The 22,706-nt window shown below is 26.2% G+C and overlaps 3 protein-coding genes across 3 annotated transcripts; 2 read left to right on the top strand and 1 right to left on the bottom strand.

Annotated features, from left to right (window-relative positions):
* The first annotated feature begins 141 nt into the window (after nt 1-141).
* On the top strand, nt 142-1,863 carry LOC113553870 (transcription factor 15-like). Its single transcript, XM_026957426.1, has 4 exons — nt 142-422; nt 495-570; nt 632-762; nt 1,376-1,863. The coding sequence occupies exons 1-4, from the start codon at nt 380-382 to the stop codon at nt 1,447-1,449; spliced, it is 324 nt and encodes a 107-aa protein (XP_026813227.1). The 5' UTR covers nt 142-379; the 3' UTR covers nt 1,450-1,863.
* A 1,232-nt stretch (nt 1,864-3,095) lies between these two features.
* Nucleotides 3,096-16,263, bottom strand: LOC113554393 (arginine-glutamic acid dipeptide repeats protein). The gene is made up of 21 exons (XM_026958217.1): nt 15,990-16,263; nt 11,891-12,033; nt 11,571-11,801; nt 11,372-11,470; nt 11,234-11,314; nt 11,022-11,169; nt 10,776-10,814; nt 10,602-10,709; nt 10,334-10,539; nt 10,126-10,248; nt 8,271-10,011; nt 8,106-8,207; nt 7,015-7,207; nt 6,791-6,947; nt 6,547-6,728; nt 6,311-6,439; nt 5,977-6,251; nt 5,636-5,911; nt 4,417-4,559; nt 4,191-4,279; nt 3,096-3,227 (listed from the first exon to the last, which is right to left on the bottom strand). Exons 2-21 carry the CDS (start codon nt 11,933-11,935, stop codon nt 3,158-3,160), a joined length of 4,437 nt encoding a protein of 1,478 aa, XP_026814018.1. The 5' UTR covers nt 11,936-12,033; nt 15,990-16,263; the 3' UTR covers nt 3,096-3,157.
* A 235-nt stretch (nt 16,264-16,498) lies between these two features.
* LOC113554394 (isocitrate dehydrogenase [NADP] cytoplasmic) lies at nt 16,499-18,522 on the top strand. Its single transcript, XM_026958218.1, has 2 exons — nt 16,499-17,317; nt 17,423-18,522. Exons 1-2 carry the CDS (start codon nt 16,840-16,842, stop codon nt 18,181-18,183), a joined length of 1,239 nt encoding a protein of 412 aa, XP_026814019.1. The 5' UTR covers nt 16,499-16,839; the 3' UTR covers nt 18,184-18,522.
* The last annotated feature ends 4,184 nt before the right edge of the window (nt 18,523-22,706 follow it).

Here is a 22,706-nt window from a genome sequence, read left to right as displayed (position 1 = left end):
AATATACATTGTTAATATATTAAGATGCGCGCACAGCGCACACATGTTGTCCGTGTATCTACATTTGTACGCCGGAATATAGATCATAATATTTTTCTGGCCCTTCATTATTGTTTTATCTCGTCGACCAAGACAGTTTGCCTGGATAACATGGGCCGGGGGTCACGTCTATTTAAATGCGTTTTCACAGCATCGTTTGGACCACACCTAATGCACAGAATATTTCTAGATTACTCACAGTTTAGAGTACCATCTCGTATTATTATTATTTATTTTTATGACCGAACAAATCGGTTTGTTCATCATTCGAGTTCAAAGTGTGTAGACAAAACATAACAAAATAACATAATATTATAATTGTTTTTTACCCAATAACAACATGGAATTCGATAACGGTTCAAATGATTTTCAGATACAATCGAGTGATTAAAAATAATTACACTAAAACATATTGCGGTTGATTATACATTAATAGATGTATTTTTTTTTTTAAGATCAATTAAATGAAGCGCCTTCGAAGAAAAGAATCAGATCGGGTGCCAATGCTAGAGAACGAGACCGAACCCAAAGGTAAAAAATGTTTGATTATTGATAACACAATATTGTTCATATTTGAATTTTTGTCATTTAGTGTTAACTCAGCATTTGATGTACTACGTGGTATGATACCCATTGATCCTCCAGACCGCAAACTATCTAAAATAGAAACATTGCAGTTAGCCACAAAATACATTAGTCATCTGTCCCAGATCCTAACTCCTGGTAAATATGTCTTAAACGTCATGATTTATTATCCTCGGGAGCACAAAAAATATTGATAAATTATCATAAAAAAATACATCGAAAACATTTTTCTTTATAGATAACTGTAATAAAAAGTATATTAATAACTATGACAGATATATAATTGTTATATAATTATGATTAATGTGTACTGTACAAATAAGGTTTATTCACTTTATGTAATAATTAATTTTGTTTTTGATAGATCTAATACTTAGACATTATTAGAGTATAACTATATTGTCATTTTGACAATTAGGTTATTAAGTAATTTTTACTCAATATATGTATATCTCTGTTAAAAAACAAAGAACTTGAGTACTTGAATTGCTGGCTGTTGCCATTTAACAAAACAATGTATCCCTGAAAAACAGTATAACACCTAGTACGTTTTATAATTCTGATCAGACATTTTTTACCAAATTACTAATGATTCTGTAGAATACTTTAAGAAAATCAATCGTTTAACTTTTGTTAATTATAAAATTAATCACTACTATCTACTATAGCATATGTGTGATTTTAAAACATTAATATATATAATATATATAGACAGGTTTATTACTTTTGAAACATTATCGTTTTTGTTTAGGGGGAGATAGTGAACAAGAACACAGCTTCTACGATGTATGTATATTTTGTTTAACAAATAAAATTAATTCTTGAATAGAATACAAAAACAAACTCCTTACAGATTTCACCAATATGTATTTATTATTTTATTATAATCTATATCATATTATGTATATTTATTTATAATTTTTTTTTTATTTATAAATTATGTGAGTAATATAGTTAAAGCTAAGTGTATTTACATTAAGATTAAAATAAAAAAAAATATACTGTAAATTATCATATATACATATATTTTGTGCACAGTAATATAAAGCACAAACTAAAATAAATCAAACAGGAACACTAAAAAATAAAACAAAATCGAGTATAATCTGTTACTGTAAAAAGTCATGTAACATTTGGTTGATATTTAAATCTCCAGAAAATAAATTTAATTTAAACACTACAACTTGACATTTTATGTACTATACTTTATTATATTAAAGAAAAATTACTTATGTAATATTTATATATATATTATTAGTATCTAAACTAATTAAAGTTAACAAGAAAAATTATTTTTGCTACTTTAAAATAGCACCATATTTTTGGTAAACATTTCTATATTACATTTGATTAATAATTTAGAAGAAAAAAAAAAGTTTTTGATAATGTATTTTTCAATGCAAGAAAAGTGTGTTAATAAAATGTGTAATTTATAACTGATATTAATAATTTAATGATAATAATTAATATTATTATTAAAAATGGTTATTGATAAATAATAAATAATTATAGTATGATTTGAGCATTAAAATGTACTTTAATAGTTCAGTAATTACATTATATTTTTTCTATTATACAAGGATTATAATTATTGATGGTAATAAATTAAATTTAATAGTTTTAATAATTGTAGTTTATCATTTTTTTTTTAAACTATAATAAGTTGTTAATCATTAACTATTTTATTACAAAAGATTTTAATTAATAGATTATGATATCAGAAGAATTCATTTTGTGCATTGAGGTTAATTAATAATTTATATGCATTAATTTAAAGAGGTTAGTATTTAGTTAATCCCTAGAAGTGTGACGGATTGATTTTGATAAGGGTGCTGCAAATACAAGAATATACTTGCACTTATTTTTTTAACTAGTTGCTAATTATTTTATATTAAGTACTTATAAGTACAATATTAATAAATTGTTTTTAATAAAAACAATTTAATATAAGCATATATCTTAATTTAAAAAAAATTTAAAGTTACTATATTTAAATACGATATAAATTTTTCAAAATTAAACATTAATTTAAAATTTTATTGCATTTTGTTTTTACATTCAATTAAGTGCATAATTTAATTTTCACTTGAAATCTCTATAAATAAAATAAAAATATTCAATAGATAACATAAAAAATATGAACCAAAAATTGCATACACTCAATATTTAGTTATATAATAACTAATATTAAATATTACTTGTGCTACTATACTTATGACTTTTATTAAATTACCATTTGCCTTATAATTGTCTAAGCATAAATTAAATATTTACAGTAAAACAAAAATATATATATATATTATAAAGTATAAATATAAATAATAATAATAATAAAAAAAAATATAATTTTTCTTCTTTTATTATATTTAATAAAACAAATTAGTACAACTTTAAAAATTAAACTTATTCATACTATAAGATATCATTAATAATTGTTAATTTACATAAATTACCCTTCTGGTTATTACATAATTTTTTTTACAACATGAATTATTTAATATTTTACCCGTGTGTTGTATACAAGCTGAAAAAGTTATGGCCTTCCTCGTGCAGCTTCTTCAAGTGCACGAACTTTCATTTCTCGCTCTCTTTGTTGTTGTTGCCTAAAATATTACAAAATATAAGTATTATTGAGTACAACTAATACTGTTTACAATATCTGATCTAAAAATCAAATAACCATACAAAAAATCAAACAAATAAATCAATTTTTAACTTAAAACTTTCATTGGAATAATAAAAATAATAACATTTTAATTTCTCAAATGTATTTGTCATAGACATATAGGACTTGGTTTATAGGTATATAGTATCTATGTGGGATAGGAGAGAGTAATTTTGTATACTCTTTACTAGTATGAAAAATAATACATTAATCAAATTTATAACGCAATAAATAATAATTATTTAAATAGTTGAATAGGATAGAGAAACTAGATTTAGGACATTCACCAAGTGTATTGTTTCTATCATGAACATAAAATTTATTTTTAGAAAAACCTATTCATTGTTGCTAGTTTTAATATAAAAGTAATTAACCTCTATAATCAAAATATATATGTTAAGTATGTAAACCAGTCATATGATATTTAAATTTTTAAATTGCAAAATTTTATATACTCCTAATTTATTTTTTCCCAGATTCTAAATATAATAAACTCAAAGGTTTGATCAAAAAATGTATTCAAAAAAATAACAATTAGATCACTTGAAGTATTTAAGCTTTACTATTTTACCATCTCATACTGGGTACCAAATGAATACTCCAATTTTTTACTTCTTTTTAGAAGTAAATTATGAATAGTTTGTAAATTAATGATTAATCTTAAATCAATACTATATATATGTATATAAAATTAAAACTTATTTTAGTAAGCTCAATAATTCTTTATCATAGAACTAAGTAAAAAAATTAAAACACCTTATCGTAGTATTAAAAATTAAGAGTATGGGAAATTAATATTTATGATTATGTTTTTTTAAACAATGTTCTAGAATTATATAATATAATTATATATAGATAATATTTATTAAAATTATATAATTTGTAGCAAACTTAAACATACCTAATAAATTCTTCATGAGCCATTAAAGCTGGATGTGGAAAACGTTCACGTTCCATCATCATTTGTCTTTGAAAATGTTCATGTGCAACCTATTTTTATATAAAAATATATATTATAAATAAAATTTACAAACACAAGTGTAACTAATTTTGTACAGTTTATTCTCTTAAAGTAAAAAAATATCAGTTTTATTTTAAACTTTGAACTCAATATTAAATGGTCTTACTTGATCAGGAAATGGTCTAACTTGATCTGGAAACGGTCTTACTTGATCTGCAAATGGCCTGGCTAAAACATCACTTGGATGATGAAGTCCTAATGTAGGATCACGACCAGGCATAAGATTTGGACGAGGATAACTGCCAGAAGCTAAAATTTATTTTAATTTAACTTATATTAATAATAAATTACAATTAACAGTTGAAATATTCAAATCAACCAAATTTATTATTGTTGTGCACCAAAATCAATAATTTTATGAAAACACTAACTATTAAAATCAGATTTATAAACAAATATGGCAATATAATCATACAAATAGAATTCACATTTTATATGTTTAAATATGTAAACTATAATTCAATTAAACAAATATTGGTATAAAAAATTATTTAAATTATTATTTCAGAAATGAAAATAGTTTTAAATTGAATATAAAAAGTAATTTTTTATGTTAATGCAATTTAAATTTATGTTATTCCCACGGGTAATTGTAATTGTTATCTTACAGATGCATAACATACCAATATATATGTTCAAACATTTCGATTTTATGCTGTAATCTTAAATATTAAAGTGAATTGACCTATCATGAAACTTTTAAATCTTAACTTTATTATAATATTTTAAACTTATAAGTATGTAAAATATTGAAATTTAAAAATTCTCATAATACGTTTTGAAATTAAATAAGAATATTGTAGAAAACCAATGAAAACCCATGGATAATGGTCTTCACTGTAAGTTTAATCATAGGCCAATTAAATTTAATAGTTAAGCTAACAATAAAAAATACTAGAAAGCATAAATTTGCAATGTTTATTTGTAAGATAAGGACAAACAAATGAGGGTATGATATATTCTTAATAGAATAGATCAAATAAATATTTGTTCTGAGGTTTACTAAAAGATAATTATCTATAAAAAAATGTATTTGTTTTATTATGTATAAGTTATGTTATAATTATTTACCCTTAAATATATGTTTGTAAATCTTCTTTTTTATTTCACCTGTATTATATAAATTATAAGTTTATTTGATAATATTTTTACTTTATAATGTTTAGTAAAACAGTTGAAACAATTAAGCTAATGAGTAACAATTGATACAATTTAGTTTAACTTAATAAAAATAAATATCTTTAAAGATTTAATACAAAAATAATTTATCAAGCTATACCATTCTTATATCTATAAAACACAAATAAAAATATAAGGTTACTCACAACCAAGTGGATAAACTGAAGGTGAAGAAGCAGAAGCTGAGCTATCAGCAGCTGCAGCTGCAGCAGCAGCAGCTGCTGCTTGTTGTCCTGGATGTAAATGTAGATGAGTATGAGAGTGTGCATGTGTATGTGCATGGTATTCAGGCGAAATTCCAGCCAACTGCAATCTGACCATAGGATCTGTTGCTAATGCTAGACGATTTGCTTCTTCAGCAGATGGGCCAGGAGGACCACCACTAGAATTATTTTGGTTTGAATTTCCATTTGGCCCACCAGCTATAAATATGAATAATTTTTAATTAAATACATTTTAATAAGTTTGATTTGATTAATAATTTTACCTAATCTATCCATACGTTCTCGATCTAATGGATTCACGTTACTAGGAGTACTAGGCTGACTAGGAGCTCCAGGGGAAGTATACAAACCAAATGGATGCATACCAGGTGTTCCCCCATAGCGACGCTGAAGTTCAATCCAATGTGGGTCAATTCTGGGAGGACCAGATGATCCAGACTTTAAAAATTCATCTTTAAGTCTATCATTCAATTCTTTTTCACGAAGTTCCCTCAATTCCCTTTCACGTTTTTCACGTTCCATTTGTTCATATTCAAATCTAAAAATTAACATGTATTAATGAACTGAACTTAACAATTTTGTTTTTATTTAACTTACCTGTCTCGTGGATACATGTTAAATTGATAATGTAACATTGGATCAATGCAATGTGGTGGCAAACCTAATCCTGGCGCTGACCGTGGTAAGGACACTGGTGAAAAACCAGCATGTGGTCGTGCATATTCACTAAATCAAAAATAACATAAACATAATGTAATACCTTAACTTACAAACTTAATTTTTAAGAATACAAATTATAAATTGGCTGATATGGTATAATATAAAATATTTACCTTAACTGTCTTAATGCAGGAGTGTCTGGATACATTGGAGTGTTTGCTGGTGCACTTCTGTGTTGATAACTATTAACCCTATCATAGGGTGATTGAAGTGCTTCAATGCTACCACGAGAAGGTGGCTTAGTTATCTGTTCATTAGGGGCTTGCATATGTTTATCATTGTTTGAATTTTTTCTCTAAAAATATTTTAATTATATTTGTTAAAAAAAAAAAAAAACTAGAAATTTGAAATAATTACTGAATGAGATTTATCTCGTTCATCACGTTCCTTCTCAGCTTGTCGCCTGGTTCGTTCTTCACGCTTTCTACTTAGTTTGGACTCAGGAACTGGTTTAAACGTAAGATCAGTACGACAACAGGAATTATAATCACCTCTGTTCCAATGCCTCAAAAATCTAAATTAAAATATTTAATATTAAGTACTTTAAATAAAGAAAAAAAAATTATAAAATAGTTTTTTACATTGCACTTTGACTACGATGACATTCACTATCATCAGTTTTAGGTTCAGGAGTATGTCCATGTAAATTAGGACTTGGTGAACTCTCTTCTTCATTGTTACCATCATCCGTACTTTGACTCATCATTTGATCGGGTTTTATCATTTCCATTCCAGGTGGCATTCCTGTTGCTAATTCCATAGCTCCCATATAACCTGTTATCATAAATAATAATTTAGAAACTACTTTTAAATATCACGCAGTCAAAAAATGTTAAAATTCAAATTTTTTAATACTTGTTTTTATTCAACAAATAATTTACATTAAAGAAGCTCAAAATACTAAAATCAAGATTGATTGGGTTAAAGAGGATGACATATTTAGATGAAGTATTGTCTATGTCCTACAAATGGTTTTGTATTCAGTAGAACTACATTTGTGTTATTAGCCTTAATAATTTAATAGAGAAAATTGATCAATTATCAAACTTAAAAGTAAGAATATTATCTGTGTGTGTAAATACTGCATTGTTTTTTTTTTAAAGTTATCATAATTTACAACACTTATTATTTTAAATAAAAATATCATAAAAATCAATGTACAAACACAGATAATAGTTTTTACATTGGAATTTGATAATAGTTCAATCCATTTTTTTATTGAAACAAATAATAAAAATTGGTTTTTCTGAACACAAATTGTCTTTGTTGTATATTTGTTAGATAATAAGACAACAATAATAAATGCTCACATGCATACAAATGATATCCTCTTAAATAAAAATGATATCATTTAACTTTTAATTTTTTGCCTTGAATATTTATGTATTATATATAGATACAGAGAATGAAATGTTAAGCTAATTAATACATATATTTTTTTAACTCTTAGGTTTTAAGTTTTTGTATTTAAAATTAAATGTGTTTGGCATACCTATTAAATTATACTTTATTCTTTATAGTAAGTAAAGATGACAATTTCTTTGTTAATTGAGTCAGTGCATTATATTTTAGTTATTTACAATTTTTCATAAACCTACAAGCAGTAAATATATATGTGTGCATGTATGTGATACAATCCTATAGACCTACATAAATTAATTTAAATTCTTACCATGTATTGCTGTATGAGCTCTCAAAGCTTCCAAAGATAATGGTGTGTGATGTGGCATACCTTTAATAGCACTTGGTTGGGGAGGTAAACTTCGACTTGATCCTAAATATGATGTTATTATGTGTAGATATATAGAAAAAAAAATTATGATTTATAATAATTTACCATGAACAGACGATGACGCATGTTGATGGTGATGAGTATGCTGATGATGATGTGTATGACTACCATTTCCTGTATTACCAGCGCCACCATGAGTAGATAATGACGAAGACGTAGTGTGTGATAGAGTTGCTGATATATGACTTGAGCCCGATTGAGGACTATTTCCTCTTTTTAACTTGTGTTGTACCAACTGAGAAGATGAAGTAGTTGAATGGGATAAAGTATGTTTATCTGTAGAACTTGAAAGATGTTGAACTGACGTTGAGCTAGAATGATGAGTAATTTCTTCATCTAGGCGGCTGCTGGTACTAACTGAATGATGATGATGAGCTGTCATTGTTGTCGTTTCATCAGGACCTCGCTTACTTGGTGGAGGAATAGGATAAGGTGCATATGGAAACCCATATGGTGGATATCCCGCATACGCAGGATGAGCATGAGGATGATAAGGATTATGTAGAACTGCATGTGCTGCTGCAGCAGCTGCAAATATTGAATGGGGGTGTAATAAAGGATGGTGTGGATGCATAGCAGCAAAAGGATGATGGGGTGGGACTCCACCTGCAGGAGATATTCGACTTAATTGTGACATTTGTTGTGAAGGATGCATTACGGGTTGAGGAATAGATGATGGTGGAGCAAATATTGGCGCTGATGAGGTTTGGGTATGTGTTTTGACTTGCAATGGAGATTTTAGTTCTGGTTCCTTTTTAATAGTTTCAACTGACATATTAGCTAAATCTGTATTAACAGTAATGGCAGAGCTTGTTGCTTGTAGTGGTTGTGAAACTGCACCAGGACCATTGTAACCTGGTACTTTTACTTCTTTTAAAGATTGTAAAGGATCTGATATTTCTTGTTTTATTTTTAAATTTTGAGGTTCCAACTGTGTTTCATACACAGGCATATGTATTTTATCTGCTATTTGATTATTGTTATATGGATAAAATGGAGTAGTAAAAGATTGTGTCACAGGTGTAGGAACAGAAGGCACATTTAACGTTGACTTATCTCCAATTCTTTCTTGATCGTTAAAAGAGTTTTGAAAATTAGGTACAAGTATTTGAGATTGGTTAGGAGTGGGTGGTTTTATTGCTTCAGAACGTCTAGGTGAATAAGAAGTTAAAGCAATTGGTGAAGTCATACATTCTTCTTGAATTGGCTGTTCAACATGTGATTGAGAAATCTCTTCTGAAGTAGTTGTAGTAGTAGTTAATTCTTCTTTGACTTCAACATCGTTATCTGAAGGTGTTACATTTTCAGTGCTAAACTGAGAATTTTGCAACGAGTATGAAGATAGTTTTTCTACAGATTCTTTTTCAACTTCATCAGTTGAATTAATTGACACTTGAGATTCTTCTGGTACATCAACACTCATGGGCTCATCGTTGGTTTCATTTTTAACGTAAACATTTTCACTACTATTATTATCAGCTGAAATCATCATTATATCATCAGGTTGAGATTCAGTGTTTTGTTCTTGAATAGGTTCCTCTTTAGGAATAACAACAGGAGTAAATTCAGATTCAGGTTGTGTTTCTGTTTGCATTATGTCAGGTACTTCTGTTTCTTGGTTTATAGATTCGCTTGATGCTACAGTAGCAACTTGAGCTTCATCGTCATTACCAGAATATCCATCTGAACTAGTGCTTTCGGAATTGTTTGATTCACGTTTCAGTGGACTTTCTTCTTCACCATCAGTATCTAAAGATCGTTTTTTTGGAGTATCACTCAAATTTCCCTAAAAGCATACAATTTTCAAATTAATAATTAAAATACATGGATACATGGTTATATTAAATTTTACTTAAATTTTAAATTTATTTAAAATAATTTAAAAATTAATTCTGTTCACCTTAGATTTTGATTTATCAGTTGAGGGAGATGCCACAGACATTTCTTTTTTTTCAATATCTTGACTGATTTCTGGTGTATTTGCTCTGCTACGTTTTGATCTACTTTGAATACTTTTCGTAGGCTAAACATTGAAGTCACTCGTTAAAAATAAATTATAATGAGATATTTTTTAGCTACTTTATTTATAATAATCTATAATAATATACCGTTTCTTTTGATTTATTACGAGTACGCATTCTACTTGGCGATTCAGCTGTAACAGTAACATCAGAAGTAGTTGGACTAGGACACTCAGCAGGTGATTGAGGTGTAGGTGGTAATTCGCCATATTTTTTGTTATAACTTCGACATTCAAAACACAATAAATTGCCTTGTTTAGGTCCAATAGCTGCATTTTGCCAATCTCTAGTGCCTATAACATTTATTAACGATATATAAAATATGAATATTTAAAAATTTGTTATTTAAACTTACTTGTGGCAAAACAATGATGGCATCGAAATAATGTAGTATTATCCCTGGAGTCAGAGTCATCTTCTGTATTACCACCATCATCTTCACTTACACCAGAACTTCCATCACCTGTACACAAAAGAATGAATTATTAAATAATATTTTTTCAAACATTCAATGGTTATAGTTACTAACCAGTTTCTTTTGAAATAGGAGAAGGACGAGAACCTGTGCCTAAAAAAAAAAAAAAATTTAACTATTTAAATAGCAAGAAAAAAATTACCTATAATAATATAAAAAATAATAATAAAAACTTAAACTGTTAATTTGTTATTTAACAAATATATATATATATATAAATACATATAAATGTGAATTTCATAGATTTGATTATATTTCATTTAAAACTTATAATATGTAATAAATTAATTTGTAAATTACTAGTTTCGTCTTTTTGAGCACTTGATGGTCTGGTAGCTCTAGTAGTCCTAATTCTCCTTAATGATCCTTGTCGTCTTCTTCTATGTGGTCTATTATTGTTTGCACCTGGTGTTTTTTTCCATAAATAATAATACTCAACTAATTCCGGCTAAAATACAAAAATTGTTTTATACAGCAGTTATTTTAGAAAAAACTTAAATTCTAATAATTACAGTATCTTTATGGGGTAGTAAATCTTTTCTAATTCTATGGAAATTTTTTCCATATTGCCTTAATCCTTTTACAAATTTTTTCTAGAACATAAATAATAATTAAAACATATTTTAAATAACTTTAAGTACTTTTACTACCGTTTCCTCTTCAGACCACTTTTTATCAATTCCTTTAGGCATTGGACACTTAACTAGTGCCTGTAATGCTTTTCCTGGATCATAACCAGAATCATGTAGCTAAAAATTATATCAACATAAAAAAAGTTTAATTAACTTCAATTTAATTCTAATAATATAATTTTGGACAATATTTTGTATTAGTTTTCTATTAACTTACAATATGAAAAGCATTGATTGTAGTATCATCACGTGATGCGGCAATACAACCTTCATCGGCTGATCCCCCATCACACATACCAGCATAAGCAGCCATGGAACGAGCTGCACGTAAATAAACTAATAAATCACGATCCCTCACTGTACCCGATACCCAACGAGCTTCTTCTCTATCCTCTCCAACTATTCCATTTAAATTGTTAACAGCTATTCGAAAATCTGGTAATCTAGCCTATGATTAAAATATAATTGATGTATAATATTTTTTTACTGTTAATTAAATATTAAATATTGTTAATAAAAATATAAATAATAAATTACCTGGTGAGATGGCCCAACTCTAATCTCCCCTTGGGTAGAACCCATTGTTCATTCGGGTTCTTTATGATTATCACTTTTTAATCATTTTAATTAATTTTTCTTCTATTACATATACATTTTATCAAAAAATTAAAAAACTGCACCTAAAAATGTAATAAAAAGTAAGTTAATATATTGCAATATTTAAGGAGTTAGGTGTAACTACTTAATTTAAAAAATATTAAGGCTATTTAGATAGGTAAATACTTTAAATGTATTTGGGGAACTAATACAAACAAATATAGATTGATAAAACTAATGCTTTAAGTAATTGTAATTATACAATATTATCTAACTTATTAGATAGGGATTAATGTTGAAGTATTCAATTTAAGTGTTACTAATAATACATTGAAAATATCTGCTTAACTATTCTACTTAAGAGAATATTCTTAATATTACTATAACCTATAGATATTAAACAAAGTAAATCAATATAAGCGAATAAAATTAAATTTAAAACAATAGATGATTCACAACTTTAAAAATATATCTATTATCCAAATCATAAAAAATGTAACAGAGTTGTTATAAAAATATAACATTTAAATTAGCTAGTGGATAAGTACTCTATTTCAAAATGTTTTAAAAATACATAAATAAATTAAAAATAAAAAAGGTAAAATTTAGTACCTATTTACTATTACCCAAATAATTTTTTTTATTATTTTGATTTAAAAAGTAGAAATGATTAATATATACCAAATGTCCCCAAAAACAGGGTACATTTTATCACTCATTAGTCATTAACCTGTAAATATTTTTCAATTCTGTTTGCGGGATGTTAAACTAGACTAATGGATCATAAATTCCTGACTTATAATTTTTTTAACTTATGTTTTTTGAGCATGCGCAACAAAACTTCATTTTTTTAAATGGCAACCCTTATTTTGAATATTATTTTCGAATTAATCAATTTTATTCAAGCAATTTTGATCTATCACAACATGTATTCTAAACCCAAAATTGGCCAAATCAGAGCTAGGTATAACTTTTAAAAAAACGTATTAAATTAATATTTTTAAGTTAACATATTTTCTTGTTTTAAACTCCATATAAGATACATTATACATTTATTATTAGAGTAATAAATTATTTACCATATATATATTTATATATCATAGAATCCGTCAAATTAGATAATAAAATATGTAGATTAAAAAAAATTTATTAATTAATTCCCAAAGAGATTAGTGGATTTAAACCAAAAAATAATGTTTTAAAGAATCATATAATCATTAAACAAATATTTTCAAGAAAAAATACATGAATATAAATTTAAATCAATACCTATTATAGGTTTAATGTTTACAAGTAATTTAACAAGAAGTAACTAAAACCAACTCAACCAGAGATGAGCAACTTGTGGCCCAAAGAGCTGCTTTTTTATCTGGCCTGTGCAACATTAGCAAATTACTTTATAAAATTCTTTTGTTTATCTGTATTTTATTAGATTAAACTTTGTTAACATAAAAAAATATTTTAAATATAAAAAGTAAATGTTAGTTTTAAATTTTATTGACTTATTTTTATTTTGGCTTTCTATATTTTCTGGCTCACTAGATTTTAAAATTTGGCTCTCTAATAACTTTGAATTGCCCACTCCAGTTCAACATTATATTTCTGAAAATATGCGAAAATAACAAGACAACAATACATTACTACAGCTTAATTTCTGTTATATGTTTTAATTTCTTTATTTTCTATGATAATGAATTATTAAATTGTAAACACTTAGTATAGTTTATAATTTGTTAAATTTAGAAGCTTACCTAAAATATTTAATTAGATAAATTTAAAAGAAAAATTAATAAAATTATAAATCAGTGATAAATGATACATAGTAGAAATTGTATATTCCTCAGACCTATAGTAAAACACTTTTAAGGATACTTATATACATAAACTTTTCTATGTATGTAAATAAATACACCAAAATACTGTATAAATGTATTATATATTATTATATTATTTCATTCAATAAGTCCTATTTGATATTTCTTTAATTTTATAAGTAAAAATATTGAATAAACACAACATATTAGGTAATTACAAATTTTAACAAATTTAATTATCTGTCGTCCAGTAGTTCACTATTTAGTTAATTAGCTTTTATTATAGAAACTAGATACAATAAAAAAAAAAAAAAAAAAATTCTATTTATTTTAGTCTATTTAAATCATTAAATCCTATTAAAATATTAACACGGAAAATTATTCTTTTATTTGATATAGAACTTAATGAAAAGAATAACATTTTGTTTTATAATAAAATATTAGGTTCTATTTTATTTTCAATCTATAACAATTTACTACATTTAAATAAGGATGGTACAGTATTAGTTTTAGTAGATACTGTATTATACTCTTATTTATAATTACTAATTGTAGTAATTCGACTAAGATTGAAATAAATGCTATTTTAAGGCTACCAATGGTCAATAAATGGTTTTCTAAAAATAGTTTTATGATAAATAAAAAATAAAAAATAAAAAAATAAAATTGTTTTATACTTTCAACTGTAACAAGTTTGAATATACTTAATTACATTGAAACAAGTGTACCTTTATAAAAGTATGATTAAAATTAATATAATAGTATAAATCTCAGCATAATACTTAGGTGTAATATTCGATAAATATTTAAGTAAATAAAAGTATAATTTAAGCAAAAAACATTTTCAACTTATTGAAATGTATCAGATTTATTAAATATAACTCATAAAGTAATAATAAAAATGTATTATAATTATTATCTTAAGACAGTAAAACTATTTCAAAAACTAAAAATGTTTAGACTACAAGAATCATACAACAAATTATTTACTATAAATATGTAAATGAATAAAAAAAAATCCATAGAACGTAAGAAGGGATGAATATAAACTTAGGATTAATTAAACAAAAACCATTTTTGATGGAAAAATATTACATAAATAAAGAAATATAATTATTTAGTTGACTACTTACCTAATAATACGGAATTAATCAACTCTTATAATATTAAATTTAAAAAAATTATGAAAAATATATAACAATTTATAATATGACAATTTAATTAGTTTCTCATTATTATTACTATTGTTAAAAATTAACTATTGAAAATGTATTTACAATTGTGTTAATCAACTATTGTAGACAACTAATGCTACATGCTGCTTTACACAGACTAGGAAATAGGTATCAACTTGTAAATGTAAAGAATAGTGTACCATGTATAACGAATAATAATATCAAGTTAAAATAAAAATAAATAAATTATATCATTATTTATAAAAATAAATTTATATTATTTTTAATACCTATACAGAATCAATAAGTAAAGAATTCTATCTACTATATTTTTCAAGGTATTTTCTTGTAATAAATCAAAATAATCTTATCAAAATTAATTGCACAGATTTAATACGTCAGACATTAATTATCATAATTAAAGTTGGTAATCTAATACCTATCGTTTTCCAAAGATTTATTGTAGATTGAATTATTAATGTACAATTTATGTTTCAAATAAATTGTGTAGAAGATTATCTATTGCGTTTAATTTGACATTTAATCTGAATTAATTTTATGAACGTATTAGCAACCAACTTTAAATTGACTGGTTTTCTGTGTCAAAGGTGTCCATCATGAATGAAGCACAATTAATAAAACATTTAATTCTACATTTAGCATTACAATCAAATTATTGAGATACTGTAAACAATATTTAAAAATTTGAGAGAGAATTAGATTCTGGTATGCTGTTATAAACAGAATTCTGATAGAACAAGTTAACAAAATACCTATTTGACACTACATTAAGATTTTTCGAAAACTTCTTGGTCATTTAGTGTTTATAAGGCGACAATAAAAACACGAGTTCAATCGCTGTAATGACGAGAACCCCCAAAATGAACGATCGATTTGTGATCCAGTTTCCCCCTAAAACACCATCAAACCCCATATATCACGGAAACGAGTTTGACATTCATATTGCCTACACTAGCTCGTTTGTTCTCAGTCATCGGTCGAATCTTACTATAGTAACAATAAAACAGTAATAATAATAAAATGACATACCCAATCGAGCTGTCATTGTTCTGTACGGGACGACGGTATACAGGATAGACGACGCGCACTCAGATGACATTATTAATTATTATTACTATTACTTATTTATAAATATTAATCACTGTAGACAGAGTTGAATCGGATCCGACGAACGAAGATCGTCGGGCTGCGAGTATAACAATATTATCGTGGTACTAAACTACTAAAATACTACACGAATTAAAGAATTTTTAGAGGTTTTCCGAATCGACTAACACTAGTACCTACACCAAATCACACTAATGTGAAAAAAAAATAATAATAAAAATAATAATAATAATATTAATCACTTAGACGCCATTTTAAATTAAAAACAGACGGTGCCGGATCGCCGGGGAAAAACTATCGGGCGCGGTGTATAAACAGAGCGCGCCACTGTCCGATTTTCCCGTATCACAGAAATAATAATAGTGATTATAATTGAATGTTGATTAAATTCAAACATATGATCAGTGATCAGTCCTTAATCAAAATATTGTTCCACGTAGGCTGCCTACCATTCATTTTATGTAACCGAACTTTACCCCCAAAACAAATTATTATTCTTCCGTATACATTATAATATATAATTAATTGACGCAATTATTATTTACTACGTCAGACCGAGAATAATTCAAATAGTACGGAATCGAACACTGAATCATTTTGTTTTAATTCAACCGTTTAGTTCGACGCTCACTCCGGTTTCTCGCGCATCGAATATCAACCTAACTTAATAGTATTCTACCTCTCTAAAGTAATTAATAATTAATAAAAAATTAATCGTGTTACGATTATTGCCTAAATAAGTTAGCCGTATTATTTTTAACGTTCGACGACAATGGCGAAAATCAGTGCTGGACCTGTTGTTGACATTTTGGGCGATGAGATGACCCGCATTATCTGGGATTTGATCAAGGAAAAACTCATCCTGCCATTTTTGGACATCGAACTCCATGTATATGACTTGGGCATGGAAAACCGAGACTTAACTAATGATCAAGTGACATTAGACTGTGCCGAAGCCATTAAAAAATATAATGTCGGAATTAAATGCGCTACGATCACGCCCGACGAAAAGCGAGTCGAAGAATTCAAGCTGAAGAAAATGTGGAAAAGCCCCAACGGTACAATTAGGAACGTTCTTGGTGGTACAGTATTCAGGGAAGCCATAATATGCAAGAACATTCCTAGGCTGGTTACTGGATGGGAAAAACCGATTATAATCGGAAGACATGCTCATGCTGACCAATATAAGGCTACAGATTTCATTGTTCCTGGAGCTGGCAAACTTACATTGACATGGACCTCTAATGATGGTAAGTCAATATTTATCTACATATTTAATTTTTTATATTACCTTGGTGTTATACTATGCATATATTATATACATATATATATTTTTTATTTTTCTTGGTTCATAGGTAAAGATAAAATTGAAGAAGTCGTCAACGATTTCAAAGGTGCAGGAGTAGCATTAGGAATGTTTAACACAGATGCATCTATTATTGATTTTGCACATTCTTCTTTCAAGTTTGCTTTATCAAGGGAACTTCCATTATATTTAAGTACTAAAAATACCATCTTAAAAAAATATGATGGTCGTTTTAAAGACATTTTCCAAGAAATTTATGATACACAATACAAACCATTGTATGAAGCTAAAGGTATTTGGTATGAACATAGATTAATTGACGACATGGTGGCCTATGCTATGAAATCTGAAGGAGGATTTGTGTGGGCGTGTAAAAATTATGACGGTGATGTTCAATCTGATTCTATTGCCCAGGGTTATGGATCATTGGGTTTAATGACATCTGTGTTGATTTGCCCTGATGGTAAAACTGTTGAATCAGAAGCTGCTCATGGCACTGTCACAAGACATTATCGTATGCATCAACAAGGTAAAGAAACGTCTACTAATCCAATTGCATCCATCTTTGCATGGACACGAGGATTGTTGCATAGAGCAAAATTAGATAACAATCAAAAATTGGAAAATTTTGCCAACAAATTGGAAGAAGTTTGCATTGAAACAATGGAAGCAGGATTCATGACTAAAGATTTGGCCATTTGCATTAAAGGAATGAATGGTGTTCAAAGATCTGATTATCTGAACACATTTGAATTTTTGGACAAATTGGCTGAAAATTTGAAACTTAAATTAAATCTCTCATGCAAATAGTAATTACTATAAATATCTAAGCTTACATTTTTGGCTATGTTTTATTTTATTTATATCTAATAATGATCATTTATTTATTCTTTTTTTTAAGATTCTATCATTGTGCCATAGTTAAATAAGAAAATGTCATGTCTTTTTTTTTGATCGGTGGTAGTAATTTATTTTTACATTATTAGTCAAATAAAATTAGGTGTAGGTTGCATATTATGGGAACTACTTTAATTTAACGAGACTGACGATAAATTTTATCAAAACACAAAAATGTATTTCTTACAAACTTATTATGCCGTGTTATCATTATTTCTAAAAATAAAACTTGCATGTTATATTATCTTAAAATTTTACTATCTTATTATTTTATTAAAATTCATTAAAATTGAAAAAGTGTGTTTTATTTATGATTATAGTGTATCTTTGAGTATTGGTTGTACCTTAGAACATGTTAAAATTATCATAAAGTTAAATGCATAGATAATTGTATAGAAATAGTTGTATCTATTAGTCATTTATAATTTTTAGGTTTTAAACCTAAAAAATATAAATGAGTTATTTTATAACATAGTTTTAATCATATGATAGAAGAACTAATTCTGGACCCGTCTTAATAAGCTTAAACTGTGATAACACTGATAATCATTCTTCCTGAATATATTAATTACAACAGTTAAAAAAATAATTTCTTTTCCTTATAGTTAATTGATTAAATATTACACAATTGCTGACATAATCATTATCTTTTTTTTTTATGACTTTGTAGTTATTTATTTAGATAGGTACTTATATCTAAGTATGGGTGGAGCTCTAATAAATAAAGTTGCATAACAATTATTATGAATAGTAATAGAATACAATTATATAAATCGATCAAATGATTTCATACACTGTTTATTTTTTCAGTCAGTATTTATAATTTATATAACTAAATATTTATTAAATGAGTATAATTCAAAGTAATAATTTTATGCACAGCAGATACCTGCTGACTTCTATAAAGTTGAATAAAATATTATATTGTCCATAAGTTTAACAGTAGTTTCGACAAAAGTTTAACTAGAACTTATTGTATTAATTATACCAACAAAATCAAAATTTATTTTCAACAGAATATAATTGAATGCCTTAAAAACAGTTGAAAATATGATTCAAACAAATAATATTATATTTGTTAATTGTTTGCACGTTGGCATATTGCATCTTCTAATTTAAGATAAATAATACCTACATACATTTATTATTTTACGAGTCAATTGACTAATGCTTATTACTTATTTATTTACTCGACTTATACTATAGTTGCATAAAATAGATATAAGTAGTATTGGCTATTTAACTACAAGGACATCCACTATTTTCAGTGTTTTATTTAATATATAGGATATTGCTATATAAATTGATCAATGTTTAACAACATTTTTTTTTCTATCTACATAAAACTGTCCTATTTTATTTATATACACAAAATGTATAAACAGTGTGTTCAATGATAAAGATAGGTAATACGAACAATTTCACACTGACGACCCTGAATTAATTCTGTTTTTTTTTTTTTACAGCATAAAGAACATACTTAATATAAAACTTATTTGCATACCCAGAAAAACAAATTTTTTTAAAATGTTAACTCTCATTTTTAAGTTAGAATTTGAGATAAATTAAACTTTTTAAATAACTAACTGAAAAAGGGATTCGATACAGACCGTTTTTTTCTTAGTCTAACACACATTAAACATACATGTTTTTTGAAAAACGTACCAAATAATTTACAGAAGCGATAAAAAATTTGAAAACAGATTTGAATTTTTCGTTAAGTCTACTTGATATCGAATTTGCCACATTTTTTATTCTATCATCTTAAATCCAAAAAAAATTATATTAAACGAGTAGAAATTAAAATTTGTCATATTTCAATTTTTAAGAAATTATAAACGAAAAAAAAATTTTGGGAAAGATGATCTCAAGTAAACCTAACAAAAAATTAAAATCCATTTTAAAAATTGACTAATTGAAAATTAATTAAAGTTTCGATGTATTCATGTAACATTATGTTATTATGTGTAACGTGTAACGTATTTTTTAGCAGTTTACCTACATTTTTAAAAGTTGCATTATGTGATTTCGTTTAATTTTTTTGTAAATTTATATTGTAGTTTCGAAAATAAGAAATGACGTGGAACTTATTTTTATTAAATTGTAGATAGAATGTTAAAAATAAAATATAATAAATATTAAATAGGTACCTACCTACAGCATACGTACATAAATCAAAAATTTAATCCACTCTCTGCAATTAGTCAATTTTTATGATAGTTAAAAACGTAATATATCAGTTGTTAAAAGTAGAAAATCGATGTAATTCAAATTCAGAATCAAAAATAGTGTAACATCAAAGAACAATTGATTTACTGTGCACAAGCAAAAAATATTTTAAAATAATTGGAATATAAAGTCATTTATGCTGTTAAAAAAAAACCTGAATGATATATTCAGGGTCATGGATTCAAATATTTTATGTTAGTATGTTAGGTACCTTTATTATTGAACATACGGTATGGTCTGTATGTATACTAATAATAAGGTAAGTACTTGTATTACCCTAATAATTTATGTTAAAATATTTGGAATTAAAATTTAGCGTATCAGGTTTTAAATAATATGATGTTAATTCATATAAAATGCAAAGATTAGCAAAGGTAACTTTATTAATGATCTGACTGTCTGAGTTTTTATCAATGAACTTGTATGATTCATTAATAATATAACCTATTTAACAAGTTATGTTGGGCCTATAAAAATTTAAACGACAGAAAATAATAATTGAATACACCCATTTTCATTGAAATTGAATAAGCGCTCTGCGTTTAAGTTTAAACTTTAGACCATAGGTAATATTATAGGCTATAGAGAATTTAAATTACAATAATGTTTCACAGTACATTATATAGATAACGTCAATAACGATATTATTTTTTGTCAAAAATAAAAACTTCACAATTTTCAAGACTCAGCTAAGTACATAAATGTAGCGGGTGTCATAAATATATTAGTAAAACTGGACAACGGTTCTCAGTCTACGGTTTTTAAAATATAGAAAAATAGTATAATGTATAATTAATACAATAGGTACATTAATACGTATTACATACTCTTATAGTTTATACTTAGATAACTATAAGTCATCGTATAACTATATAAGTTGTAAGTATAAATGTATAATATGGAATATAGTCAATATAAACACATTTAAAATCAGTACCTACCTGGGCCATTCAAAGGGGAGAGTATTTAAACAAATATTTACCTTTTACCCATATGATTACCTACGCCTATCTGTACTTCTGTAGTACTTATATCATGTTTTATATTCATGGAGGATTTGTATATAATATATCAGTACGTGTAATTAAATTTTTCCGGTAAACAAGATTATAATAATGTATTAATGTATTTATATAAACAATTTTTGAATATTACAATAAATTACGAAAAAAACACGGTCAAAGGGGAACTCTGTTGATTATTAACTGTTGGTATTACCTTATTGCCTTTTCCTTACATTCGTCACTGATTAAAATGTAAGTAAAAGAAATATCTCTGTAACATAATAGTACATATATTAATTATAATGTACACATAAGTCATAAATACATTATAATGACATAATTTGATATACCTAGTTGGCTAGCTTCTATAGACGTAGACGCACGCGCATATTATAAACTGTAATAAGAAGGTTCACGTGGACTATAATATTATTATAATTTATTATTTATAGTAGGTACTAATGCTATGATACTACGGCTGATTTAATAGGGTAATATCAAGTTGAGAGGTTATCAACAATTTAAATAATTAATAGGTACCTATATAATATGTCCCATATAGTTAATATCTATAGTTGTTTAAAGGTTATAAAAATATTAATGATTTAATATTTTAAGACACATATTAAAATGCCAATAAAATAACATGTTTTTTTTAATTTTAATTAGCTTTTGCCAATAAGTATTACAGCTCAGCAATTACATATTTACATAATATAGCGTAACAAGCACACAAGCCACATTACCACACTACATCCTACCTACATAATATATATAGATAACGATTACAGCTTCCAATTAGGTAGTATACATAGATCTATATTCTATAGTAGATTGAATGAAATTAATGAATGTTAAAAAAATAAAATAAGAATATAATATTTAAATATAGTTTGTGGATATTAATAGATTTTGAATTTTCGAATGAGCTTTAATGTGTACCTATATTGTACGTAGACGCATAGTACCTATCTAAGTAAGAAGATACCTAACTTTAGTGTGTATGCCTTATTATCTTTAATAGATTCGTAGACTATAGAGCATTAGAAATAAAGAAAGACAAATAACTAATAAGGTATAATGCCTTTGACAAAAACTGTAAGTACCTATCGTATCTATTAAAATATTTTAACTATTGATAAGAAGTGAATTAGCAGACTATTGATGAAAAATAATAAATTATAGAATGAAAAAGTCTGAAAT

This window comes from Rhopalosiphum maidis, chromosome 2 (genome assembly GCF_003676215.2).
Source record: "Rhopalosiphum maidis isolate BTI-1 chromosome 2, ASM367621v3, whole genome shotgun sequence".
Taxonomy (NCBI): Eukaryota; Metazoa; Arthropoda; class Insecta; order Hemiptera; family Aphididae; genus Rhopalosiphum; species Rhopalosiphum maidis.
The sequence above is the reverse complement of the archived record's forward strand: the minus strand, read 5'-3'. Positions and strand labels throughout refer to the sequence as shown.